This window comes from Perca fluviatilis, chromosome 20 (genome assembly GCF_010015445.1).
Source record: "Perca fluviatilis chromosome 20, GENO_Pfluv_1.0, whole genome shotgun sequence".
NCBI lineage: Eukaryota > Metazoa > Chordata > Actinopteri > Perciformes > Percidae > Perca > Perca fluviatilis.
Genome location: NC_053131.1, coordinates 23,553,265 through 23,563,607, shown reverse-complemented (window position 1 = coordinate 23,563,607; position 10,343 = coordinate 23,553,265). Strand labels below are relative to the sequence as shown.

The window sequence follows — 10,343 nt, the reverse complement described above, 5'->3', positions numbered from 1 at the left end:
ATAACCGATAAAGTTAAGTGTCTGTCCCTCTGCTTCGGTTTCACTCCCCACTGAGTCTGACTTAATGTCCCACCTACAACACTATCTGACTATTTGTATCTGTGTATTATGTTGAAAGTTTCTCATTTTTATTAAATAATTGCTAAAGCATTTAAACAAAGTTTTGTGTTGGAGTTTGTAACATTCCAAAATCTTAATTTTGACTTAAAGATTTTCATTAACTACTAATAATCGGTATCGGCCTTGAAAAAACAGTATCGGTCGACCCCTACTTTTAACCCACTAAACTAATAAATGTACTCAATTTATGTAACACTACTGACTCTTTGCAAAAATGCCTGCAACAAGTGTACCATTACCATTACACTGGTGACCTACCACGTGCTACCAGAGGGGTCGCCGGCTCCAAAAGCACTGAATGATCCATCATCTTGTTGGTAGGACAGTTGTCTCTGATATCCTTACAGCAGAAAATAGAGCAAGTTTGCTACTTAATCCAATAAAGCATCTTTAAAAGAAAAAAAAAACTATTACATCTACATGGAGAAGGTTATTTCATGTGCTCACATGAAATAACCTTCTCCATACATTTACTGTAAGTCAGTGACACATGTAAAGGCTGCTTACCTTCCATTATTTTGCCCAGAGCCCTGTTCCTGATCTCCGTATTGTCCTGGATTGACTTGTCCAGGTACTGGAGAACATAAATACTCGGAGCAAAGTGGATCATGTTCTGCTCCCCACAACCAAGAGGCATCTGAACCAGAGAATCCAAGTTGCTGACGGACATTGCCAAGATATCACCTGTGTAAAGCAACACAGAAGAGTAGGATGAGGGATTTAACTGTTGCACGTCATGTTCTTGAATAGGTTTCAGACTGTACAGACCTAAAGGGGGAAGGAAAGTGTATACAACTGTGAATATTTATAACTTTTGCCACCTTTCCCATACTACTATTAGGTATCTTAAAGTAACACTGTATGGAAGAATGGAGAAGAAACTATAGAACACCATCACGGGCCAAAAACCACACTGGAGACAAAAAATCTAAATTAAACAAAAATGTGCTTGTTGTTTAATAAAGCTCACTATCACAACAAGTAAAAAAACACAAATTGGGCTCCAACTGAGGAAAATACTTAGGCTTGCCTTTCTACCATGACAAATGCCCAACATCCCTCAACCTGAATGGAGCCAAGCCAAACAGCCGTTCAGAATCTGCGAGCCATAAACATTCCTGTTTGATGTCCATCATTTTTCAAAATTCAGTACCTAAATGTTTTCAGGACATATACCCAAGCTCATAATCATAACACAAAGGAAAATGCGGGCACATATTACACATGCCTAATTGACTAAAAGCATGAAGGGCACTTAGATGGAACTGCCACTGGCACAACGGGGAGGACAAATTTATAGACTTACGTACCAACCAATGCCACATGGGCACTCTGGCTGCCTGGTACCACATCTGGTGGAAAGGAGAAGGAGACGGATCTGGAACTGTTCTGTATCACTGGTGCCATCTCCAGGAACAGAGTCTCTGAGAAGGACTGTTGAACTCCCTCAGGCTTCAGGAACATGGAAGTAATTCACTGTTATCATAGGATTAACCATATGCCACGTAGCATTTCTACAATTTTTCTTCCCTGGGACATCACATGCATATGGATAATATTATCCAGTGTTTCCATCATACCATACCTTCACAAGCACTCTCCAAACAAGGCTGTCTGAGGCCTCTGCAGATACGGCGTCCACAGATATTTCCATCTCGCCCAGAGCCACAGGCCTTATAGGGAAGAGCGCGGAAGCAGACACATGACTCCCTAAGGTGAGTTTTTGGGCATTTACCACCAAGACATCCTCTTTGTCTGCCAAAACAAACTCAAAGGCCTCACTGTGTGCTAGCAGCACAATGACCTGTGGAGAGAAACATCCTTTAAAACAAAGAATTTAACATTTTCTGTGTGCCATAAATGACAGTGACAGATTATTGAAAGATTCTAATAAATCATCAGCTGGGGAGTTTGTTGGAGGTGTATCTAAAGAGAAAAGTGATCCTTTACATGTCAGATGATTTACCAGTCCTGTTTTAGCTGAAATAATCCACAAATGTAGTCCTTCATACCTCTAGGTCATTCACTAAATGGTTGATGATGTTCACTTCCAGCACTATTTCCTCCCCTCTGATGAGGTATGATGGGACATCCAGAGACAAGGAAAAATCTTTGGACACGGTCAACTGTGAATAAGAGAACCTATATCAATTCAAAAGCAACATTGGCTAACATTGTTGGCAGTGGATATTAAAATTAGGGAGCAGGATTAAGCTATAATTCTTAATGGAACCACGTTTTTTGGTTTGTTTGTTTACAAGACAGTATAGAAAGTGGGAAAAAACACTTCAAGCTTCAGTGTTTCTGTGTGACACCAAGGGGAAAAATTCAACTCAAATGTAAAGATCACTCCCCATGTCTCATTTTCTGTACAGACAAAGGAGCACAACCTTTTATTTGCAAGAGGAAATAAGAAAAGCTGCGGGAAAGATAACCCCTAAATTTGAGAAGCATCACTGATATACAGCATAGAGGCACGTAGATAATATTTAGTTACCTTTTGTGGCACAAGAGTGAAGCCCAAACCCAGGTTGTCTGACATCACCAGTGCAACAGCTATCAAAGACATAATGCCATCTGGCACTGTTATATTCTCACTTGTCCATGTTTGATCACTGATGGAAACAACGGAAAAAGGATAACACTGAATTCATTTTGCAAGGTTTTGTCCTAAATATAGGTATGCAGTGAAGTGTGCCAATATATTTGACAAAACTCATCACTCATTTAAATCACCTGCCCATTCTAGCACCTTTCAGCACTGACCTAACATTAGTGTCTAACCACAGTAGGGATTCAGTGGCATCCATCCACTGGCTCCAGTACTTCTCAACCATTAGGACATCTCCTTCTGAAAACCCAAAAGAAGAGAGAGAAGAGATCAGAGGAAGCTCAGAGTGTGCAAATATCTGAAGAATGAAGATTAAATCCAGTAGCATTGAAATCTTGGGACCAATCCAATATGCTAAATGGCCACAAGAGGGGGCTCAAAATAGAAAGACGATACTATATTAAAAAAGGTTCACATTGATTCAGTGCGTCATTTATTATCATACCATTTTTAGGTCCATCAGGTTGCTTATATAGTCTGGCATTGGTCAGCATCCAAATATTACATTCCTGTGGTGTGAGAGACACGAAGAAGATGATAATAAAATTACAGCTATAAACATTATTTGGGATGTAAACCAGCATGAGAGGTCCACTGTCAGATCATGCCATATAGTGTAACAGCCAGTGAAATATAGGCCAGCTCTCTGCAGGTGATGTAAAAACCTGAGCCAGAGTATCAGACATTATACACAGTGCCAGTGCTTCTGAGATGAGAGAAGGTCATCTTAACACAGCCCACTGTGGTGAAGCTTTGTTTCCTCCATCTTGCATGCATCAATAACCCTCCGGTCATGCGGCCAACGCACTAGAGTTACCAGCTCTTAGAAACGGCAGAGTCATCTCCTCACAAAGCAGACAGATGGGTTACATCCAGACTAACTGGCTGAATGCCCATACAATATCTAAGTGGGGTAAGTGTGTCCAGGAGGTTTTTACGACAGATTAGGAGACTGGGAAGACTGGTGCTTTGTAACTAAACAAAAGAGAAATGAGGCAAATCTGACAGTATCCAAACAGATGACATTCTGAAAGAGGTTCATAAGAGTTTAAATTTCAGAGAGGATATGTTGCTCTTTTGTCTAAAGAAATAAGCTTTTATACCTTTAGGCTTTGGCAAAAGGGTTGTCATACCTGCTCCGCTTTTAGGTCGAGGTCAGCCTGCGGAGCGTCATCATGCACCCCCATTACCAAGATTCCTACCTGGGATCTCGGATCAAGAGCAGTCACAGTGAGCGATCCCTGCTCACCTGGCTGGGCTTTGTCAGTGCTCCAGCTTAGAGATACCTGAGGAAAGCAAACACACGCACAAACAATCACAGGCATGTCCGGGAGAATCAAGCACTTATTAGAATTATAAGATAGAATGCATTGAAAAAAAGTACATAGTCGTGTTGGTTAATGGGTATGTGCGCTGTGTCACTGGTGACCTCTCCGTCAGGGAGGATGCAGTAGACAGTGACACAGGCCTCAGGGGACCAGGACACCGTTGGAGTCAGAGAAAAAGAGGAGGAGGAAGTCTTTGTCCCAGCGGCCACCACTTGACCTCTAGAGCTCACCTGGAAGTACAACAATAAAAGTATTTGTTCGGTGAATTTAATCACACACCTCTTCAACCATTTCATTTAAAGAACTAAGCACAGGACGCTCCATGTGTTTTTATAATCATCTTTACATTCTGTGTAGCATATTTTAGCATAGTAATACCAAATGAAAACATCATCTCCAAACATTGGACAATTTTGCTGGCTCCACAGTGATTGATGTACTGGTTGGGGCAAATAAAAAGACAAAGTCCAAACTGTGTCAGGGTGTATAGAACACAACACACATCTACTGTACAAATTCCAGGGAAATTAGTGAATTTGGTTGGAAGAATGGAATTTGTTTTTTCATCACATCACAAATAATCCATACTCAACAGCAGTGGAGGTTGTGTGGGCACATACATGCTAATCATTCCCACATCTTGTGAGAATATTAACATATATTTAGAGAATATACAGTATGTTTAGTGATGCACCGAAATGAAAATTCTTGGCCGAAACCGAAAACCGAAAAAAGAGGAAACCAAGACCGAAAACCGAAACCGAAACACCGAAAGAAATTAAGCCAATTATTAGTACCATTGCATTTATGGCTATGACTGTGTACTAACTTTACTAAAATCAAGGCATTGCAATTGTATAAATTAATATTAAAGTTTAATTAAAAAAATATCTAGCAGAAATATGGCTACAATCTGATAGTCACATACAGTATACAGTAGCCTAAGAACAGAATAGCTTACCTATTGTTATTATTATTATTATTATTAATTGAGGCACTTTCTTGCAGGATTTCACTGAACATATCAGACAACGAGGGTGCATGCCCCTCATCTGGTGCAGCGAGACAAGTCTTTTTTGCGCGCTCTGATCTCCTGCGCCGGGCGCTGCTCCGTCTCCACGCGGGTTCTCCGCATCCATCGCGGCCTGGATCATTTCTCGTGCGCCCTGCTTTATTTCCGCATCCAAGTAATGGTCTTTATAACGCGGATCAAGTACAGTCGCGATGAAGTGCAGAGGATCCGAACAGATCTCACTGAAACGTGTGCTGACAGACTCTAAGAGCGTACTTTTCATTGTTTTCACTCCGTGGTCCGTCTCAACCTCTTTCCTTAGGAGACGCTTTGCAGGTGGAACGGATCGGGTACTGACACACGCGTGCGATCGCGTTTTCTGTTTCGCGTCATCACAACATTTTCGCGTGGGTGTTTTTCGGTGATAAAGGTATTTCGGCCGAAAACCGAAAATGCCCTTTTGGGCCATTTTCGGCCGAAAATTTTCGGTGGCCGAATATTCGGTGCATCCCTATGTTTAACCTTATGACACATTTTAGATTACATGACTCCTCAAGACAGGATAAAGGATGTTTTGTCTTGGATTGATAAGACAGGAAATAGTAGGGCGTGGTATCGGTACCCAATACCTTTTAAGGTATCAACCTGAATAACCCTGGGCCACGTTCAGCCCCTTTAAAACGTAGCAACACATTTTTTTAAACTGAAACGGGGGTGCGTTGAACACCCTGTTGTGCAAGCGCTGTGCCTTTTTATTACCACAAGTTTACATACACATCTCTGCTGATTTGGTATCACCTGTGACACAGCCAATAAACAAAAGACACACCCACCAAATGAGAGAAAACATATCTCAATGCCGTTGCACAGCGTTTCACACAATTCCGAGGAAACATGTTGTTCAACACGGAAACCATAGCAAAATGGTGTGCACCGTTGTGAGGTGGAACGTGCCCCAGTTGTATAAAAACTTCTCCAGTCAAACGACACCTGCATTCGACCCTTTTGTAACCAGATCTAGAAAAAAAGACTATTTGTATGGTCTTTCTCACAGCCATTCACCGTAAGTATTCTTAGATTTAATGAAGTGCGATTGGCTCACTACCACAATAACTATAACCCATACAGTCTGTGGTGTGGTAAAGTCGTGTGCGGTGTGTTTTGACAGAATTGGCAGTTCAGTGTGCCAAGATGCTTCCATTCACATGATGGGTATCGAATGAAGTAGGAGAAAAAAAAGGTATCAAATGAAGTTCTCCATTGGTGGGGTATCACTTTAAGGGTACTGATATCGTAATTTTAAAAGATACCCAGCCCTAGGAAGTAGTATTGAGAAGCCCCCTGTATCTCTGTAAAATTCTAGTGGTTGCCCACAACACAACAATAATTAAAAACTGGTATAAAATGGATGGAGCTAGTAAGAGATATATACAGTATGGGATAGACAAACTGATGTTTTCCTGAGGAATAAGGAGGAGACCTTTCCTAGAAAATGGGAGAAATGGATCACCTTCACTGCAATCAATGAGCACACTAAGTTATACAAGTTCTGCACTGTTCATGTTATTATTTCAGAATAGAAAAAAATGGCAAGTTGAAATGCATCATTTGATAGATTTGACCAAACATACCACAAAGTGAAGCGTAGTTGGTTGAAAGGTGCTCTGCACTTCTAGCTGAAGAGGCAATCCAATCTAAAAAGTTAATCATGTTATGTGAATTACGTCTTGGTTGCATAATAACCACATCAATTTAGCATGTTTGCTGTATTATTCCTTTTTTTTTAAATATACCGCAACAGTACTAAATATATGTTTAGAGATACCTTTGCAGGTAAGGTGTCGACTGGGGAAATCTGAATATATGAGCCACTAGGAGAGGAATGGTTGTTGAAGACAGTCAGAGTCTCCTCACTTGATTGGAATCTTGCCTGAATATAAACACAAGATACAGAAAATATGAACAAAAATAATCATTTGAGCTACATTTATTTCTCTGAAAAATAGTAACTAAATCTGTTTTAGAATCTTACACTCTACCTAAGTTTACAGGTCCTGGGGTCACTTTCTAACATGTGTAATCCTTCTGTACGGAAACTCCTCATCTTACATACAACAAAACCGCTGAACACTGCTTCTCCCGGAGGACCAACATTCCAGGTAGCCTACTGCAAATCAAAATACTCACCCGCATAAAAAGCAGTCCTACTTGATCCTGTAATTCAAAGTGAATGTGGATGTTCCCGTCCTGAGGCACAGGAAGTGTCAGAGTTGTAGTTTCAGAATTTGTCGTGGATGATCTCTGAGTGACTTCAATCACAGCGGAGTGCATTTGATCCTGTGAGCTGAGTGGCTTTCTGTCATATCTAGAGATCCTTAGCTGTGGAGTAGAAGCAGAGACGGTAGTCAGCTCATGGAAATAACTGTTTAAAATAGATGTGGAATAAACGGAATAGTAATAATTCACTCACTTTTGTAGAGAAGTGTAAAGATGGCTTTAGTGTTGATGGAAAATCATGGAAAGTGAGCTGGAATGTGTTCGTCATGAGGTGGACTTCGACTGTTTTGTTCACTCTAAATCCTTGGGGGACAAGAAATGATTTAACAGAATGGCTTGAAGATGCAACTGAGATGCTGAAATAAACATAGTTCCACAATATATCCCACCTGTGGAGTTGTCAGTAACATGGGCAGTAATGTGCACAAGGCTGCTATTGCCTTGAAGCCGATCTAGGCTGAAGAAAAACTGTGTTGACCCATAGATCTGAAAACAGTGGTCAAAAGTCAACCAATGGTGTGAAGTATGTAGGTACTTTAACTATAAATGCTGGCTATAAGCAAAGAGAGTCTACTTGTAGTGTCAATTCTTTCATAAAGCTACAGGGGCAAAAAAAACTCACCTCTTTAGTTTGCGTTAGCATGAATCGGGAGGATGTATTGTGCCTAACAAACGCCACAGTGACAGCTAGTGTTCCCTGTACAGGTTTTCCACTAGGGTAACTAGATGGAGGAGGGGACAAAAGTATACTTGCTCAACATATGTGTAAATGTGATTTTATTGATTTGCATGAGAAAATCTCAAAACTCACAGAGCTCTCACTGATCCTGAGAGGTCATCTCCAACGAGGACCTGTGAAGGTGTCTTGAACAGCACTTCAAAGTGAGGATGGTCTGCAACAGCAGTCAGCAAAATTATGGGATTTAAATTAGGCGTGTAAGTAAATTTACATACAAGAAGACTAAGAGTTTACAGCCATGCTAGCGGCTCTCTCAGGATGTACCTATGGGTTGTACTTAGGAACAGCAGTGTTTTTAAGCTAAATGCCAACATCTGCATGCTAACATGTTGATGTTTAGAGGATGTTTCCAGTGTTTCATCATCTTAGTTTAGCGTGGTAGCATGGTAACATTTGCTGATTAGCACAAAACAAAGTACAGCTAATGCTGATGGGAATGTCTTTAGTTGTGCAGGTTAGGGTTAGGGGGTTAGGGTTAGGGGGTTAGGGTTAGGGTTAGTGTTGGAATCCTAAAAGTATTGAACAAATAAGAATGTTAAACTGATGGCTAAAAAATATCATTGCAATGAACTTGATAGACCTATTACCGTAATGCTCAACAATGAATGCTCTCTCATCAATCACACCCTGTAGGGAAGAGGATGGGAGGTAAAATGTTTTATTCAGTTAAAACAGCAGTCTTTATAACAGCATGCTACACAAAGGTAAAGACATTTCTACATTTCAACCCTACATTCACTGTAGTTGTGATGGCCCACTGTCCAAGAGGAGGCGTCTTGGATAAATTGAATTCCTGCAACACAATCCCCAGATTCCCTGTGGACTCCCACCTGTGGACAACGTTCCCACTGGGATCCTGTGCGTGACAAAAAGAACGTCAGTCAAACTTCCCACAACCACACAATACCTGGCTAAAATCCATTCAACTCTTCTGGCTTTGTTCTTTCACACAGGAGACAGAGACCTACCTGTATAGAGATATCCACTCTGCCTTTGTATGGATGGTTATCTAACTGTACAGACACAATTCTGGCTTTGACGGTGTTGCCTGGTTGGTAGCGTGACCTGTCTGTTTGAATGAAGATGGAGACATTCCTGGGGCTGAAGCTGAGTGTAGTGGTGTTGGTGAAAATGAGACTGTCCTCTCTGTAGCCACTCACTGTCAAGTTTAAGTCGGAATTCTGGGTTGTATATTCAAGAATCTGGAGCGATAGTATTAGCATTTTCAGAAACATATACAGTACATGTGATATCAGTCTGGCCATTTAATCATTTCGAAGTAGTATTTTCTCATGTGTGAGAAATAAACCAAATTCATACTCACAGGAGGGAGTGTGAGGACCTTGGTCAAACCTTAAAAACAGAATTATACTTTAGCCCTCTAAAAAGTAAAAACATAACTATGCAAATCAACCCTAAACAAATGCAGTGTCACCTCCTTGGAAGTCCTCTGTTTGGGCTATTTTGGTGTTGCCATATGCCACCTTAACCATTACCCTGCCAGGGAAGTCAGCAAGGACGGTGACAGCCAGCAGGGTGGGTGTCCCAGCATGCAACACCTCTGGACCTGAGATCAGAAACAATGTCCTAGTAGAAAGTGGAAAAATGGCTTGTTATTGATTGGTGAAACAAGTTGGAGCATGAGATATAAAAAAATAACTGCATTAATATAGAAATGTAGGTATTTATGATTGTATTAACAAACCACGTCTCTTACCTGGAGGAGCCCTGAGTCAAACCAGGCACAGCAGAACACACAACTCCCACACACACAACCAGAGTCCAGATCCCATCCATGCTTCTGGTCCAGGCTTCGCCAAACGTTCAACCTCTGGCTCAGAAAACCAAACTGGCAGCGACGGCTTCGTGGTGACCTAGACCTGCGTGTTACGAAACCCCACCTCCTGTCCGTCCACCAACGCCCAATTGGGCCATACTCACATGCTCATACACACCGTCACACACACCAGGATGCATACACATATTATCACACATGTTCTTTGTCACACACAAAGGAGGAAGTAGAGTGTGAGGGGTGCTCACACGCCACACAGTCCTGTCCAAAGCACAGAGAGAGAGAGAGAGAGAGAGAGAGAGAGAGAGAGAGAGAGAGAGAGAGAGAGAGAGAGAGAGAGAGAGAGAGAGAGAGATAGATGGAGAGAGGGGCGTTTTGGTGTTGCTGTATCCATGCTGAGAACAAAATACACACTTATTAACAACACAACCCTGCATGTAATATGTGACACAAAACCACCT

At 41.4% G+C, this 10,343-nt stretch overlaps 1 protein-coding gene across 1 annotated transcript in view; it reads right to left on the bottom strand.

Annotated features, from left to right (window-relative positions):
• Positions 1-9,972, bottom strand: part of LOC120548746 (CD109 antigen-like) — a 16,207-nt gene extending 6,235 nt beyond the window's left edge. The window contains exons 1-23 of the mRNA XM_039785184.1: positions 9,805-9,972; positions 9,523-9,674; positions 9,412-9,440; positions 9,056-9,289; positions 8,821-8,943; positions 8,675-8,714; positions 8,160-8,241; positions 7,971-8,070; positions 7,738-7,834; positions 7,542-7,651; positions 7,259-7,450; positions 6,897-7,001; positions 6,703-6,765; positions 4,116-4,289; positions 3,865-4,017; positions 3,177-3,240; positions 2,887-2,971; positions 2,618-2,735; positions 2,133-2,246; positions 1,706-1,924; positions 1,431-1,572; positions 628-804; positions 379-460 (exon numbers count right to left, since the gene is read on the bottom strand). Coding sequence (XP_039641118.1) covers positions 379-460; positions 628-804; positions 1,431-1,572; positions 1,706-1,924; positions 2,133-2,246; positions 2,618-2,735; positions 2,887-2,971; positions 3,177-3,240; positions 3,865-4,017; positions 4,116-4,289; positions 6,703-6,765; positions 6,897-7,001; positions 7,259-7,450; positions 7,542-7,651; positions 7,738-7,834; positions 7,971-8,070; positions 8,160-8,241; positions 8,675-8,714; positions 8,821-8,943; positions 9,056-9,289; positions 9,412-9,440; positions 9,523-9,674; positions 9,805-9,884 — 2,735 coding nt within the window. The 5' untranslated portion in view covers positions 9,885-9,972. The remainder of the gene's footprint in view (positions 1-378; positions 461-627; positions 805-1,430; positions 1,573-1,705; positions 1,925-2,132; positions 2,247-2,617; positions 2,736-2,886; positions 2,972-3,176; positions 3,241-3,864; positions 4,018-4,115; positions 4,290-6,702; positions 6,766-6,896; positions 7,002-7,258; positions 7,451-7,541; positions 7,652-7,737; positions 7,835-7,970; positions 8,071-8,159; positions 8,242-8,674; positions 8,715-8,820; positions 8,944-9,055; positions 9,290-9,411; positions 9,441-9,522; positions 9,675-9,804) is intronic.
• Between the last annotated feature and the right edge of the window lie 371 nt (positions 9,973-10,343).